The 17,442-nt window shown below is 46.3% G+C and overlaps 1 protein-coding gene across 3 annotated transcripts in view; it reads right to left on the bottom strand.

The window, feature by feature from the left end:
* DENND5B (DENN domain containing 5B) overlaps nucleotides 1-17,442 on the bottom strand; it is a 166,366-nt gene that overhangs the window by 9,616 nt on the left and 139,308 nt on the right. For all 3 annotated transcript variants that reach the window (XM_054591280.1, XM_054591278.1, XM_054591279.1), the window contains 5 exons: nucleotides 10,334-10,462; nucleotides 9,356-9,477; nucleotides 6,195-6,340; nucleotides 4,442-4,560; nucleotides 1,493-1,680 (listed from right to left, as the gene is read on the bottom strand). In XM_054591280.1, coding sequence (XP_054447255.1) covers nucleotides 1,493-1,680; nucleotides 4,442-4,560; nucleotides 6,195-6,340; nucleotides 9,356-9,477; nucleotides 10,334-10,462 — 704 coding nt within the window. The remainder of the gene's footprint in view (nucleotides 1-1,492; nucleotides 1,681-4,441; nucleotides 4,561-6,194; nucleotides 6,341-9,355; nucleotides 9,478-10,333; nucleotides 10,463-17,442) is intronic.

The following is a 17,442-nucleotide window of genomic DNA, read 5'->3' as shown; positions in this document are numbered from 1 at the left end:
CCATACATTGATGTTTCTCTCCCTCTCTTTCTCCCTCCCAGCCCCTCTCTAAAAATAAATAAATAAAATCGTTTAAAAAAAAATTAAAGAAAGTTAAAAAAGAAACTGCCAAACTGTTTTTCCTTCTACATTCCCACTAGCAGTGTATGAGCATTCCACTGCCCTCCATCCTCAGCAATATTTGCTATTATCAGTCCTTTACATTTTATTCCAGTGGGTACAAGGTGTAAATTTTACTTCTGACTATAGAAAGGATTTATGAATCAGGAAAAAAATTTACAAAAGAATAGGGGTTTTTTTTAGAAAATATAATTCTAATAGTGAATATATCCCCATGTATTAACAAATAGATGGGCTAAAACTGTCTAAGGAAATTGCTATGTTAGTAAACTAAGGACCTCTGAGATATTTTTGTTTTATTTCTGAGATATTTCTGAGATATTCTACTTATGGTTATTGTCCTCAGCTAAAATAAAACCACTTCATTGATAAACTTTTATAAATTTCCACTAAATCATACTGCCTCTGCATTAGTTTTCCATGGCTCCTGTGATAGAATGCCACAATCTTGGTGGCTTAAAACAAAAGTTTATTCTCTCACAGTTCTGGAAGTCAGAAGTCGGTGTTAGCAGGGCCACACCCCCCCAGAGGCTCAACAGAAAAACGTGTCCCTTGCCTCTTCAAACTTCTGGGGGCTGCCGGCATGCCCTGGCTTGCGGCTGCATCACTCCAATTTCTGCTTCTGTCTTATACTCTCGTTTATGTGTCTGATTTCCCTCTGCCTCCCTCTGACATGAAGACATGTGATAGCATTTAGGGCCCACCTGGATATTCCAGGATAACCTCTACCTCAAAATCCTTAACTTAATCATAACTTTTCCCAAATAAAGGAATATTTACAGATTCTAGGGATTAGGATCTGATATCCTGGGGGGACATATTCAGCCTACAAAAGCCCAAATTAGGATAAATTAGGAGTTTATTAGTAAAAATGGCACATGAACACAGTGTCCTACCCATAGAACTCATTCCTTTATAGTATTTTGTTTCATCAATTCTATATGAGGCTGAGGGGGTGAGGAGAGAAATTTTTAGAATCTCTCTTAGAATAAGAGGCTCTAGATAGCTATATGTGGCTATCCGGGAGTATTGTAAAATAAAACTGTCCTTATTCCTCTTTTAGGTTTCAGGCAAAATATTATTTATTCATATTTCCATTGCTTAGTTGAAACAGAGCATGCATTTGTTTGAATTTTAACACCGAAATTCTTCAGGCTTTTAATTATTTGTAATGTCTTGCCTTATTTTTTTCCTTTTCTTCTTCCTCCTTTTCTAAAGTCCATTCTCCCAAATTAATTTTCCTCAGCTTTCTTCTTAACCTATTAGAATTCATAAATGTGACAGCTTTCTGTGAAATGACCACATGACACCTGCCACATGACACCTGCCCACATTTGGGACATGCTGAAAAATTAAAAACCCAACTACTTACTGGTGGCTTTTCCTGTTAGTGAAGTGATGCTGAGTCTCCGGGCCGTGGTGGGTGATTTCTGCTGGGGGGGAGTCCGGCACTGCTTTACCAGATCCTCATCTGCCGCAGAGGCCATCAGCTCTCCAATGAGGATCCTCTCCAGGCTGCCGTCGTCAATGCCTTTCCCCAGCCACCGCCCACAGGGGAACCTGGTGGGACGAGAACCAAAAACAAACACACACCTTCTGAATCACCGATGTTTTGCTAGTTTTAATCAAAATTTTAAAAACAGCACCATGGGTAAAGACCATCATTTCAGTGCCTGAGGGTTGTTTCTTTTAATCACAAAAAATTTCAAACGTAGAAAAGTAGAAAGAATAGTATAACAGACACCCATATTCTAATCACCTAGACTTAACATTATGCTATATGCATCCTTTTTCGTTGAAGCATTTTAAAGTAAATTACATACACTAGAACATTTTACATCTAAAACCCTTCAATATAAACCTCTAAATAATAAAGGCATTCTCTCTTACATAGCCTTTACGTAGCAATAGATTATCACACTGAACCTAATTAAAATAATTCTTTTTAAGTATATTTTATTGATTATGCTATTAGTTGTCCCATTTTTTCCCTCCCCTTTATCCTCTTCCCCACTGTACCTCACTTCCTCCAGCATTCCCCTCTTTAGTTCATGTCCATGGGTTGTGCATGTAAGTTCTTTGGCTTCTCCATTTCCTATACTAGTCTTCACATCCCCGTCTATTTTGTATCTTCTATTTATGCTTATTCCCTGTATCTGTTCCTCCATTCTCCCCGCTCCCCCACCCCGCTGATAACCCTCCATGGGATCTCCGTTTCTGTGATTCTGTTCCTGTTCTAGTTGTTTGCTTAGTTTGTTTTTGTTTCTTAGGTACAACTGTTGATAGTTGTGAGTTTGTTGTCATTTTACTGTTCATAGTTTTGACCTTCTTTTTCTTAGATAAGTCCTTTTAAAACTTCATAAAATAAGGGCTTGGTGACGATGAACTCCTTTAACTTTACTTTGTCTGGGAAACACTTTATCTGCCCTTCCATTCTAAATGATAGCTTTGCTGGATAGAGTAATCTTGGATGTATGTCCTTGCCTTTCATGACTTTGAATACTTCTTTCCAGCCCTTTTTTACCTGTAAGGTTTCCTTTGAGAAAGCAGCTGACAGTCTTATGAGAATTCCTTTGTAGGTAACTCTCTCCTTTACTCTTGCTGCTTTTAAGATTCTCTTATCTTTAATCTTGGGTAGCATAATTATGATGTCTTGGTGTATTCCTCCTTGGGTACGACTTCTTTGGGGCTCTCTGATCTTCCTGGACTTGCATGTCTATGTCCTTTGCTAGATTGGGGAAGTTTCCCTTCTTTATTTTTTCAAATAAATTTTCAATTTCGTGCTCTTCCACTTCTCCTTCTGGCACCCCTATGATTCAGATGATGGAACATTGTCGCAGAGGCCTAAGCCTTTTCTCATTTTTTTGAATTCTTGTTTCTTCACTCTGTTCCAGTTCAATGTTTATTTCTTCCTTCTGTTCCAAATTATTGATTTGAATCCTGGTTTCCTTCCCCTCACTGTTGGCTCCCTGTGTATAGCCTTCACTTCATCCTTTATTTTGGGGCTGCACTCAGTCATTTCTGTGATCATCCTGATTACCAGTGTTTTGAACTCTGCATCTGATAGGTTGGCTATCTCCTTGTCACTTAGTTCTTTTCCTGGAGTTTTGATCTGTTCTTTCATTTGGACCATATTTCTTTGAATGCACCTATTACATTGCAGGGGGCAGACTCTTAGGTACTGGCCAGGGCAGGACAAGCCACTTTGCTGCATTGTGGCGCTGTATGTGGGAAGGGGTCAGAGAGGGAACAATGTCACTTGCTTGGCTCTCGTCCCACTTTCAGTCACTTCCCCTGCTACCCACAAGTGAATTGGTCCCTCCTGGTGCTGATTTCAAGGTGGGTGGGTTTGTGTACATTCTAGGACCCCGTGGGTCCCTCCAAAGGACTCTCTTGTGAGAATGGTAGTTTCTCCCACCCCCACAACCGTCACAAGTTTTTACCTCCAGAGGTTTTGACACTTCATTTCCTTGCACTGGAACCCTGGGTTACGCGGTCTGTCTCGTTCCCCAGTTGTTCCTTCCAGTTTATCTGCACGTGAATACCTAGTACCCCAGCTGCTGCCTTGCCCACCTGGTCCTCCAGCCGCTACCTTGCAGCATGTCTTCTCCACCCAGGCTGCCTGTCTCCACCCCTCCTGCTAGTCTGGATGAATGTTTCTCCTTTAACTCCTTCATTGTCATACTTCCATAGAGTTTGATTTTCTGACAGCTCTGGTTGTTTTTTGTTTTTAAATTGGTTGTTGTCCTTTTGGTTGTGTGAGGAAGCAAAGTGTTTCTACCTATGCCTCCATCTTGGCTGTCTCTAAGATAATTCTTTAATATTTTCTCATACATAACTTACATTAAAGTTTTGTGCTTAGTTCTACAAAGAATATTCTTAAACTAAAAATTAATGTCAAACTTAAGTTACAGAAGAAAATAGTGTTCCCAAAGAGTAGTTTTAGCTGTAACCAGCACAGTCTGAAAGATCCTTTCCTCTTACTGAAATTATTTTAAGCTCCTTCCGTCCGTCCTTCCTTCCTTCCTTCCTTCCTTCCTTCCTTCCTTCCTTCCTTCCTTCCTATCAGAGCTACAGCAATCTTTTTCAATATAATAAGCAACACTTGTGATCTAAGCATTAGCAGCAAACACAATTTGTTTTTGTCAAGTATTTTTTGGGAACTTTTGTATCACATAAACCAAACTGAAATAAAATAACCCCAAGAACTAAACTAAGATGCAGAAGGTAGTGGGAAAGTTTTAGAAGGAAAACAATTCTTAAACCTCTTCTTGTCTAAAGAGTCTCAAAGAATTCTGAAATACTAAGGACATTTACTTACCTGTAAGTATGTCCTGTGATTTCATTTCTGACCATGACGCAATCCACTAGCCATTTGGCTAACAGTCCTGAGTTATCATGACCAATCTGAACAGTAGTCAGCTTCCCCAAGTTCTGGCACTGTAGAGACAGGACCACAGATTATTCGGTACCCGATCCCATCCCACTGCCTCTTAGCTTTAGCTGTGGTTCTGTGGTTCCACCTAACTTAACTGCAGAGGACCCACTCTGCGTAATGTGTGCTCTGCTATGCACTGGAGACGTGTGAATACATCTAGTATATTCCATCTGATGAGACAGGAGATAAGTGGGCATTAGTTATCTAATGAGGGGACTGCACAGGTGCTAGACGAGAGATGTAAACAAGTGGTAAAAGAACACTCGGGAATCCAGATTACTTCTAACTGGGGAACCCAGAAATGTTGCACAGACAGTGATTTGTGCCTTAAAGGATGAAAAGAACTTCAAGAAGTGGAAAAAGGATGCTATTCAGATTCAGTTACAGAGAAGTCAGAAAAACAACTATAGATATAAAAAAAATCACTGACAGTTATTTTTGTTTCTAATAAAATACTAAGGCGTAACTGACCTCAAACCTCATCTACTAGAAGTCTTTGAAGCTACTGTTAAAAAAAAAAAAAAAAAAAAAAAAAGCATGGTTATCAACATCTTTCCTGGCAAGAAAGTAGTAACAGGAATAATAAAAATAAGTGTTAATTAAATTCTGATAAAAGATCACAGATCCCAAGTGCCTGTGTAAGGATGGGAAGGTCAGGGCCGTGAGTTCTTAAGGGCCTTGACTTCTCTGTGTCGCAGTGAGAGGGCATGACAGCGTGACTCGCGTGAGGGGGGCTGCGGGGAAGGAAAGAAGTAGCCAGATGTGAGGCAGGGTTTGGAAACAGCCATGATGGGGCTTACACGGCAGTTCATGTTCCTTCCTTGGTAGTCCAAGAAAAGCCAAGGGTTTTAATCTTTCATATTCAGAGGGCTGAGAGTTCACTGGATAGATGGGGCCAAAATGGGATTCTGAGTGGAAAGTGCTATTCCCGGACGGCACGGAATAGGAGAACAGGACGCTCGGTTAGTACCACTGCCTTCCTGAAACAAGAGCAGGTACTGTCTTCCTCCAGCGTGCCCGGATCCACCGGCACGCGAACTCAAACGCATGGGAATGCTTCACCAAGGGAGCTCGGAACTACAGCACTGAAAGGCATTTTTACCAAATCACTTCATAAATGTCACTGTGTGGATGACACAGCGGGTGGATGACTCCCCTTGCTGCTGACTGCTTTGGGCAATGCTCGAAAGCACGGCACTTCCGAACTTTCCCATCCGAATTTGACAGCTCGCTATGCAAAGCCAAGAATAATAAAGGCCATAAGCATGGGTGTCAGCCCCCCTGTCCTGTCCTTTCGGCCACGTTCAGGAAGGCAGTACTCTACAGTAAGGAAGAGAACCACTGTGGGGATGGCCGTTAGCACCAGGGCACGGGAGTCGTGGAACAGGACCTGGAAAAGGCCCACCACGCACCATTATGAGTAGAAATACAGAGCTTAACAATTAAAATAAAAAAAAATACAAAATAAATTTACATGTTTATGACAAAGGTTAGGAATATGATTACAAAAATGATCCTGAATGCCTTAGTGTTCCTTGTTATTATCTGAATCAAGGAAAAATGAAAATGAAACTGGAATTGTTGTGTTGAGTAACACATGGCACTTTGTGCTAAGAAGGATATCAGCTGAATCTACCTCAAAAGTCATTTCAAGGAGATTTTTTGGAATCTGCATCACTCCCGTGTCTCCTAGCTCTCCCGACACACAGATCCAGGGGTTTGATGTGATGATCGCATTGCTCAGCTTTTTGATGGGGATGATCACTGACCTATATGGAATCACTGGAAGAAAAATGCTGAAATTAATGAAAGATCACAATAAAATTCTCCTGATAACAAAACAAATCTGTATTAAGAACTCTGTTGGCTTTCACATATAATTCACTTTTTATGACCCGTCAAGATGTACTTAGATAAAAGGATGACATTACAACCTCTCCTGGTCTAGAGAAATGAGGTCTCGTTTATGGCCGTAAGTCCTGACACTTGCGGCGGTTTCCCAGCACACACGTCACTATGTGTGCATGGCACGCACGCCACCATGGTTGATGTCCATCCCCCCCACCGCCGCAGGTATAAACAGTCGCAGGCATCAGCACCAGAATACCTGAGGGCACAAACACTGACAGTGCCATATAGCCTTTTCATTGCTTTAACATTTTCATTAATTCTGTTCCAAAACTGAGCACAAATGAGCCAAGTTCCTGGATGGTTTCACATGAAAAAGGGGGTGGATCTGTCCCCTTGCTGCTGACTGCCTTGGGCAATGCTTGAAAGCATGGCACTTCCGAACTTTCCTATCCCAATTTTACAGCTCGATATGCAAAGCCAAGAATAATAAACAACGGCAGGCACATCCATTCTGGACACAACTTGAAAAGCTATTAAGGTGACTCACGGAGGGGCCGCAGGGAATCAAGATGTGGAAAAAGCTGTGTGAAACCGGTGCTCCTGCAGGCTCTCGAAAGGCACACCGCTAGGTGTCACTGTACTTCCACTGTCTTTTGCTCAAATGTGCAGTCACAATAAAGTTAGACACTACAACCCTCCCTCCATTTTCCTTTAAAAAGTGGTGATGGCTCAAACACAGTAGCACATTTTTATCCTTCAGTCACACGTTTTCTTTTTCAAAAAGCAGGGTGGAATCCATATTTTTTTGTTGGTATTCTTGTGATTTCTGCTCACTTGGTTATAAGAGGGCATGTTGGAAGCCCTTCTTGAAAGAACTACAGGTAAGATGAAAAACATACACTAGACAAGGTGCCCTGGTGCCGCCTCACTATAGGCGCTCGTGGTTCAGTGCATGCTTCGATGTGGAAAATGAACGGGATAGATGGTTCATTTCCCTAATTTCACATAGATCACCTTCTTTATGTTGAGTGAAGAACCTCCCTTTCTTTTTCTTTTGGCTGAGCAGATGAAAGACGTCAGAGGAAAGGCTACGCTTTCACAGTTTAGTAATCACAAGAATAAAATGGTTTTGAAACTGAAAGCAGAAGAGGTTAGAGCAAGACTATTTTAGGTGCCACAGGCTCCTAGTAGTTTCTTCCGTGGACAGGATTAGAAAAGCTGCAGAAAAGGCCTATGAGGGCCAGCAGTTCTGTGCCTGCAAAGGGCCTACAGATGCACAATAGTGATTTCTTCAACTATAAAAAGTAGTATCACTTATACTCAGAATGTCTTTTATGAACTATCTCAATTCCTCAAATTGAGTTTCCTACATGAAGAGAAACTGCAGATATAAGGAGGATTTTTAGTTTATTTTTTAATTTTATCTTTATTATTTTTTTCCATTACCGTTTAGTCTCCTTATACCCTCTCCCTCCCAGCAATCACCACACTGTTGTCCCTGTCCCTGAGTCCTTTTTCCTTTTTGTTCAATCCCTCCTCTCCAAAGTCCCCCCAACTAGCTGTCGCCTGTTCTCCATCTATGAGTCTATCTCTCTTTTGCCTGTTAGTTCGGCTTGTTCATTAGATTCCACATGAGTGAAATCATATGGTATTTGTCTTTCTCTGACTGGCTTCTTTCACTTAGCATAACGTTCTCCAGGTCCATCCATACTGATAAGGAGGATCTTAGGAATCCTAACTATTTCTTTTCTTTCAAAACTGTATATAACATTTTAGCTTCTCATACACACAATAAACTAGTAAGATAACAGTAGCTACACAGATACTATAGGTTGGCCCAATAGCTATTTCCACTCCAGTTTTCCTTATCTGTTGGTACCAGAGGCTAGAAAAACCAAAACCTACACAGCTCTGGCCCATGAAATGTTGGTGTAGTTCACTGTTATTTCTTGGAAAATTGTTTTTCTAGCACAGATTCTGATCCTTTTTCCTTGGCATTCCTTCCTCCTCCCTGCTGGATGGTGGACTGAGAATAGCCACCTTGTGACCATGAGGGTTGTCTAGGAGGAGGGGACAAAGAGCCTGCGTCCATGACAGCCCCATGGACTGCCTTCCTCAAGACTTCTTGTTAGGTATGAAAAATAAAACTACTAATTTGCTTAAACCAATATTCTGCAAGTTTCTGAAACTTGCAGCTGAACATAACTCCCAACTGATACAAGTAAAAATTCTCTAAACTAGGAAGGGGACCAACTGCTATTAAGAATCAGTAATGAGGAAGAGAATAAATCCTTTAATTTAGTTAACTCATCTCCAAGCAGCATTTCCTCCCTCTATGGACTACAATGTCCATCAAGATCCCGAAGTCTTTCTGAATCATCAGAGTTTAATGACACTCAGTTACAGAAGTTTATTTGTGTCACATACTGATTCTTTGAATTTATGTGTTTTGGATAAGATATAAGAATATAGTAAAACATTCCTTTTCAGGTTCATCCTATTTCCTACTGCAGACTGAGTTTCCTGGGAAGCAGATGCTGAGTCAGAAATTAGTATGCAGAGTGTTGCTTCTGGGATCAACCTGTGAGGAGGCACAGGCTGACTAGAAGCTGAGCTGTGATGCTGTCATAATGAAGTCCTCAGCAGATCCACAGGCCAGTGTTGGCCCAGCCCTCTGGCCAGTCCCCGAGGCTGGCTGGTCCTGACAGAGGGCTCCCCAGGGGAAGGTGGTTCTCTTTGGTGAGGCACACATCCTGGCCGGGAGCTGAGGGCTCTCTTCCAGCAGCCAGGGCACAACCTTCACTCTTAAAGGGAGAAAGGGAGGGGGCGGGGGCATCACAGTGCCTGTCTCTCTGTACTGTGGTATGTGTCACTCTTAAAAATATGAACTCTTATTCCTTTAGTCACCTGAGCAACTCTTCACTTAAGTCAATTCTCCAGACTTACTGATAGTGGTGAACACACTGGTGAAGCAGAAGTAGTCCACAGCGTTGAGGGAAAGGAGATGGTAAAGAAACTGTTCTCTTTCTTCTTCGCAACGTAGAAAAGCGTAACGCTTATAAAGCTTTCTAGGGAAGAGCAAGACAAGCACAAAATAACGGTATAGTACATTTTTGTATATTTTTCATTATGCCTTCCATTTAAAGTAAACAGCTCCACTTAGACAAGCTGAGTAAAAACTCTAATCTGGAAAGGACAGACAATTCACAAAAATGAACGTATAGACAGTTAACATTATTAACCTAGTCAGTAATGAAAGGAAAAATAACTGTGAATCCATTTTGTCTATCACACTGATAAAGACTTGAAAGTGATGACTAGAGCTGACAAGGGTGGGAGGCCATGAACAGCTATGGCAGATTGTGGGACTGGAAATTTCAGGAAAGTAATTTGTTGGTAATGCTTATTTAAAACCAGGCAAAACCCTCTGGTGCCCTGTCTGGTGTGGCTCAGTGGATTGAGTGCCAGCCTGTGAACCAAAGGGTCACTGGTTCGTTTCCCAGTCAGGGCACATGCCTGGGATGTGGGCCAGGTCCCCAGTGGGGGATGAGAGAGAGGCAACCACACATTGATGTTCCTCTCCCTTCCTCCTTCCCACTCTCTCTAAAAATAAATAAAATCTTAAAAAAAAAAAAAAGAAAGAAAGAAAACAATGCTACTAAAAAACCTAACAACCAAGAAACCCTTTGACTCATTAGTTTTACGAGAGTAGCCATCTTGTGGCCACAAGGTGATCGGCACATACTGAGGACTGTCTAGGAGAGGGACGAAAAGCCCACATCTACCATGGCACTGTGTGGACTCCCCATCTCGAGACCGCTCTTTATGTAAGAAAAATAAAACTACAGTTTGTCAATGTATGCAATTTGCTTGGTAAGCACACAGGTCACAGAAACAAAAATGCCTCAAGAGGCAATCTCTTACCTGGTGAGTGGCTGGTTAGAGAGCAACTGCTTGAGATGCTGGGATAAGAGTTTCTTCTCTAGAGACAACCTTATCCATGCCCGAGCGCGTCCAACATCAGTCTTGATCTCGCTCATGTTTTGAATGTGTCTAAAGTGATAAGGGCAAGATGACTTGGGAGGAGCAGCCTAGCCAGAGACCCCTCCCAGGTTAACTGTTAATCATTGCTTATCTGTTCCTGTAGCCCGTTTTCACATCCCTTCCCCCGCCTGGGTAGCACATCAATCTCATCAATCTCCCACCTGAATGCTAATCCCTTCCCCCACCTGGGTAGCACATCAATCTCATCAATCTCCCACCTGAATGCTAATCCCTTCCCCCACCTGGGAAGCCCATCCGTTTCCTGCCGGAATGCTAGGGCTTATAAACCCCTATCTAACCCCGATTCGGGGCTCAGAATTTGGAGACTGCCTCCTCTGAGCCCGCGCGTGTGAATAAAGGCTTACTCCGTTCCCTGAATCGTGTCTTGAGTCTGGCTTTCCGTAACATTTGGTTCCCTGACCGGGAAACGACTCACACGAGCAGGCCGTTTGCCTCCGGTGAAGACGACTGGGGTCGGCCGGGTGAGCCCGGACTCCAGAGGGAAGCACGTGCCCCGGTGATTTCGGGTCCCGAGGGGCTGGGCTCCCCTTGGCCCCGACCTCGGGCCGTTCCATAACCCGGGCACTCGGGGAGCGGACCCAAGCCTACCTGAAGGCGCCAGACTGGTAAGTGCCCCGGGGACCAGACCCGAATCAGACCCACCTATAAGTGGTGGAAGGGGAGGCTGATCACCTCTCAGGCCTACCGGCCTCTGGCATGGTTTCCTTGTCGGGAGGGAAAGTGTTAACCTCTGTGTGATTGAGTGAGTGACTGACTGTGTGGCTCCACAGGCCAGCGGTGTTCCCCCGAGCCTACGGAGTCTGAGTGAGCCCTAACCTGCGGGTCCTCGGTCTGTCATACGGCATAACGGCTGGGAAGCTAACCCGGACTCTACTCGGGCAGCCTTAGCTAAGACAGACCCAAGTCCCTCGCGAGAGGAGAGGCCAGGCGGGCGAAAGTGAAAGTATCCCTGTTGCCCCCGTTTGTCTGCGCCGTTTCGGGAGGGATCATGGGGGGCAGACAGTCTACCATCTTAGATTGCATGTTAAGGAATTTCGACCGGTTCCGGGGCCAGCAGCCCGATATGGATCCGGGGCAATTAGAAATTTCTGTTCCGCTGAGTGGCCCAGGTTCGGGGTAGGCTGGCCTCCTGAGGGAACCCTTGACCTAGACATAATTAGGGCTGTCCATCTCATAGTCACAGGAAGCCCAGGACACCCGAACCAACTCCTCTACATAGAAAAGTGGCAGGAGCTAGCGCAAGAGATGCCCGACTGGCTCCGGAAGTGTGCGGGGGTCAAACCTCGTCACCTAGGCTCTACGGGAAGGCAAGCCAGGGGAGCCCGGAACTGTTGCTCCCGATCAAAGGAAAGGGATGTAACCCGCATCCTAGTTGCCAAACCAGAGGAAGAACCCCCGGTGCAGACTCCCCCTTACCCAGCTAGGAACTTGGGAGGTCAGGCGGAGGCGCCTGAAACACCGCCCCCTTCAGTCTCGCCCCCGCAGCCCGAGGCAACAGCGCCCCCAGAATCTCCTATCGCCTCCCGCTTAAGACACCACCAGTCCCTCCAGATGCCACTGCGGGAGACCCAGGGCCCGCCACGAACGGGGCCTGATGGGACCTTATACCCGGGACCGGTCGTGTTTTACTATCAGCCCTTTACCACGACTGACCTCTTGAACTGGAAACACCACACACCCTCATATTCGGAGAAGCCCCAGGCACTCATAGACCTAATGGAGTCCATTATGCAAACTCACCGGCCAACGTGGCACGATTGCCGCCAATTGCTCCTAACCCTTTTTAATACGGAAGAGAGGCGCAGAGTCTTCCAGGAGGCCCAGAGATATCTAGAAGCCAACGCTCCAGTGGGCACAATAGACCCAGCTCAGTACGCTCGGGTGGCAGCCCCAGAGACCCAACCTGACTGGGATCACAACACCGAACAGGGAAGAGCAGCCCTGGACCGGTACAGGGAAGCCATCCTCCAGGGGGTCAGAGCTGGGGCCAGAAAACCGACCAATATGTCAAAGGTGGCCAGTGTTGTCCAACGGCCAGATGAATGTCCCGGGGACTTCTTAGAAAGGCTCCTAGAGGCCTACCGGATATACACCCCCTTCAACCCAGAAAGCCCAGATACACAGCTAATGGTAAACACTGCTTTTGTCTCCCAATCGGCCCCTGACATCCGCAAAAAGCTCCAGAAGCTAGAGGGCTTTGCAGGCATGAACATCAGTCAGCTGGTTGAGGTAGCAAATAAAGTCTACAATAACCGGGAGGAGGCCGCTGAGAAGGCAGCCCAGAAAAGATTAGAGAAAAAGGCCGCACTGCTAGCAGCCGCCCTCAGTCAGCCGGCAGCAAAAGGCAAAGGGGGACCGAAAGACCAGAAAGGGCACGCCAAGGTGGAGAGAGACCAATGTGCCTATTGTAAGGAAAGAGGACATTGGAAAAGAGAATGCCCGCACCGGAAAAAGAAGGCTGGTCTGGCACCCTCTGAGCCGGCGCCAACCATCCTTAGTCTGGCGGGCCTAGACTCAGAATGAGGAAGACCGGGCTCCCTGAATCTAGGCCCCCATGAGCCCATGGTCGAAGCGATTGTTGGGGGCCAGACTCTCTCTTTCTTGGTAGATACCGGGGCAGAGCACTCGGTCGTCACCACCCCTGTAGCTCCCCCATCCGGACGAGAAGTCACCATTGTAGGGGCCACTGGTCAGCCAAGTAGCCCAAAACGCTTCTGCCAGGCCCGAATTGTTGATCTGGGAGGCCACCGGATTAGACATGAGTTCTTATACCTACCTGAATGCCCTGTCCCACTGTTAGGGCGAGACCTCTTATCGAAGCTGGGAGCTCGAATCACCTTCCAGCAGTCAGGGGAGGCCTCGCTGCAAGTGGACGGCCCTAGGCTCATGGCCCTCATTTTGCCACGAGAGGAAGAATACCAGTTGTATTCTGGGGAATCTGGTGACCATGGCCCCAGACCTGAGGCTAGAGACAACCTGCTGCAGGAATTCCCCAGGGTCTGGGCCGAGGACAATCCCCCTGGACTAGCCAGAAACCAGGTCCCAGTAATAATTGAACTCAAACCGGGGGCTAAACCGTGCCGCCAGCGACAGTACCCTATCTCAAGGGAGGCCCGCCTAGGAATATCGGAGGTCATCCGAAAGCACCTCCAAGAGGGTATATTGGTCCCCTGTCAATCAACGTGGAATACCCCGCTCCTGCCAATCAAGAAACCTGACGGAACGGGGTACCGTCCAGTGCAGGACCTCCGGGTGGTAAACGAAGCCGGGTGGTAAACGAAGCCGTCGTCACACTGCACCCGGTAGTCCCGAACCCATACACCCTACTGAGCCGACTCCCGCCAACCGCCGCCTGGTACACATGCCTAGACTTAAAGGACGCCTTCTTCTGCATCCCGGTAGCTCCAGCCAGCCAACCTATCTTTGCCTTTGAATGGGAAGACCCGCATACGGCAGTAAAGACACAGTTGACATGGACCCGGTTGCCACAGGGATTTAAGAACTCCCCCACGTTATTCGGCGAAGCGCTAGCCCGGGACCTGCAATCTTTCTCAGACGAGGGAAAGGATTTAACTCTACTCCAATATGTTGATGACCTCCTCTTAGCTGCCGCCGACCAGAGCCGATGCCTAGAGGGGACAAGAGCTCTCCTAAAACTGCTAACCCAACAAGGGTACCGAGTCTCACGGAAAAAGGCACAAATCTGCCAACAAGAAGTCAAATATTTAGGGTTCCTAATTTCCCAAGGCAAAAGATCCCTAAATACAGACCGGAAAATGGTCATTACCTGTTTCCCAGCCCCGAGCGGACGAAGACAATTACGTGAGTTCCTGGGAGCAGCCGGCTTTTGCAGAATTTGGATCCCGGGGTTCGCAGCCAGAGCAAGGCCACTCTACCAGGCCCTGCGTGGGCCAGACACCTTACCCCTGGCATGGGGAAAAGAACAGGAACAGGCCTTTGCTCAAATAAAGGACCTCCTTAGTAAAGCCCCAGCTCTGGGCCTACCAGACCCCAGCCGGCCCTTCTATCTACATGTGCATGAGAAGGACAAGGTTGCTCTGGGGGTCTTAACTCAATCAGCCGGACCTTGGGAGCGCCCAGTGGCTTACCTGTCTAAGCAACTGGATAACGTCGCGGCTGGGTGGCCCCCTTGCTTGAGGGTAGTTGCAGCCGCAGTATCCCTGCTCCAAGAAGCGGACAAATTAACTTTGGGGCAGGAGACCACTCTATTCGTTCCCCATAGCATCCATAGCCTCCTGGCAGGACAGGGGCACTGATGGCTGTCCAACCCCAGACTGACACAATATCAGGGCATACTCCAAGAGAATCCTCGGGTCCAGGTAAAGACTGTAAAAAGATTAAACCCTGCAACCTTCCTGCCGACCGAACTAGGGGACCCAGACCACTGCTGCCTAGAGGTTACTGAGGAGGCCAGCACACCCCTTCCGTCCAGGCCAGTATGTATGGGTAAAGGATTGGAAAAAGGAACCACTCCAACCCATTTGGACGGGCCCATATCTAGTACTATTAACCACCCCTACTGCCCTTAAAGTTACAGGAATAACCCCTTGGATCCACTACACTCGGGCCAAGGCAGCAGCAGATCCAGACGAGCCAGGACTTCGGAGCCACCGAAACTCCACCTCGAAGGGAGCCCCCACAGTCCGGCTGAAGAGAACTGAAGGACAGTGGGCCGTCTACCCGAGGAACCAGAGACTCCCGACCCAACCCCAACAGAGTGACCACCGTGGCTTGTGTGATGATGCTAAGACTCAGGCCAATCTCGTCTAGCATCAAAGGGGGGAATGATAAGGGCAAGATGACTTGGGAGGAGCAGCCTAGCCAGAGACCCCTCCCAGGTTAACTGTTAATCATTGCTTATCTGTTCCTGTAGCCCGTTTTCACATCCCTTCCCCCGCCTGGGTAGCACATCAATCTCATCAATCTCCCACCTGAATGCTAATCCCTTCCCCCACCTGGGTAGCACATCAATCTCATCAATCTCCCACCTGAATGCTAATCCCTTCCCCCACCTGGGAAGCCCATCCGTTTCCTGCCGGAATGCTAGGGCTTATAAACCCCTATCTAACCCCGATTCGGGGCTCAGAATTTGGAGACTGCCTCCTCTGAGCCCGCGCGTGTGAATAAAGGCTTACTCCGTTCCCTGAATCGTGTCTTGAGTCTGGCTTTCCGTAACAAAAGAACAGTAGCAACAGAAAAGATGTAAATCCAAAGAATGACCTTGAACTGGAAAAGGACGCAGCGTTATAGCACTTTGTACAGGTACATTCTTTTATATTTAAAGGAAGCAACAATACACACTTTACAAGTATTCAGGTTCCATCTGAATCAGGAATTCAGTCCCACATCAGAATCACCATTACGACACAAGCACACAGGTCGTATCCTAAGATAAAGCATTTAATCCACATTTTATTCTTTCAGGTTTTATTACATTCTTGTTTCAGCCTCATAGACACCTGGAAACTGACACTTGGTTATTCCTGGCTCTCAGGAAAATAAACAGGTTGAATATTCAAGTTTTATTCAAGATAACTGTTCTATAATTTAACTAAGTACCTGCCACAACTTCAGTCCACTGAATTATCTGTAAGCAGCCCTAGACACCACAAGGAAAATAATGAAATCTTACTTTCTGTGGCATCAGAAGACAAGCTGTACTGCATTGATAAATTCAACATTTAAAAAATTTGAAAGACTTGTAAAGCTATGTGGCTACAAAAACAAACACACAAACACCCAAACAAACAAACTGTAGAGCCAAACCCTAAATGAATGTTAGATATATGTGAAAACTAGTATTCTGTGCAGAAGTCAACGCTGTCTCCAGAAGGACTGAGTTCATCTTCCACAAGGATTTCCTCCTAAGGGGGAAGAAGGACCGGCAGGAGACAAGCCTAAGGGAGGGGTAGTTGTAAAATCATTCCAGCAAGTCACTGAGGTCTTTGTAATTGTGACCCACCCATCCCTCCTTTGATTTTTTTTTTTTCCGGTCTAGAATGACTCATCCTAGCTGTAATAAATACTGCAATGAAACCTTTTGTCTGATGGTTCTAGGCATTCAGAATAAGGAATAGCTTTATTCTGCAAAACACACACATAATTCTTTCTCTTTCATCCTTCTCCCCCTTTCTCCTCCCTTCCCTCCCTTCCTCTCAATCCTTGGATCTGAAGATTCAGGCCCTCATTCTGTAACAGGGTGCATCTAGGCACCCCCACAAAGGGGATTTGTAATGGGATCCAGAAATTGGGGTGTCCAAGAAAAATACAGGATAGTCTCATGCACTCCATGGGGGATGGGAGACCCGGGGCAGGGCCATTGAGTAACTTTGCATGTCAATAACAGGAGGACAGCTTCATTCCTCACATGCAAAGGTGGTTACTTTGCATACCAACAAGGCTAACCAGGAAGGTCTGCATAAGTTTAACCCAGGATCTAACTAGGCAAGCAGCTCCCCGGGTTGCAGGCCCTGCCAAAGGAGCCAGAGATGGGGTTTCAGGGGAGGAGTCGTGCAGGGGTTGGGACCCAGGCGCAGCAGCCATGCTAGAGGCTTCTGACCACGCGGTTTTGGGGAGCAGGAAGGCAAGATGCAGCAGCCATGCAGGCGGCTCCCCCAGTTACAGTGCGCCTGCACAAGAGCTTGGAGACGGTTGGCCCCACGCCAGGGGGGAACCATGCAGAGGGAACGTGGGAAGGAAAGGGGAGAAAGGGATCTTGCTAGTGGGCCATGAGAGGGTGCCACGTGGGTTTGAATTAAGAACTGGAAATTGCGGGGACACCGCTGATGGAGCTGGGAACCATGAGGTGCCTGCCTAGCCGAGCTCTGGACTTTTGTTTTCTTCTCAAGGACAATTTGCTGTTCTGTAATTCTTTACAAGCGTCAGCAAGAACCAGGTTTCTCCCATCAACAATTCCTCTGTGCTGACTTATAATCAAACACTCTTGA

The sequence above is a fragment of the Pteronotus mesoamericanus genome, unplaced genomic scaffold (genome assembly GCF_021234165.1).
Source record: "Pteronotus mesoamericanus isolate MK-2021 breed Mesoamerican mustached bat unplaced genomic scaffold, CSHL_Meso_final scaffold_21, whole genome shotgun sequence".
Classification (NCBI taxonomy): domain Eukaryota; kingdom Metazoa; phylum Chordata; class Mammalia; order Chiroptera; family Mormoopidae; genus Pteronotus; species Pteronotus mesoamericanus.
Note: the sequence above shows the minus strand (reverse complement) of the source record. Positions and strands in the feature narration are given on the sequence as shown.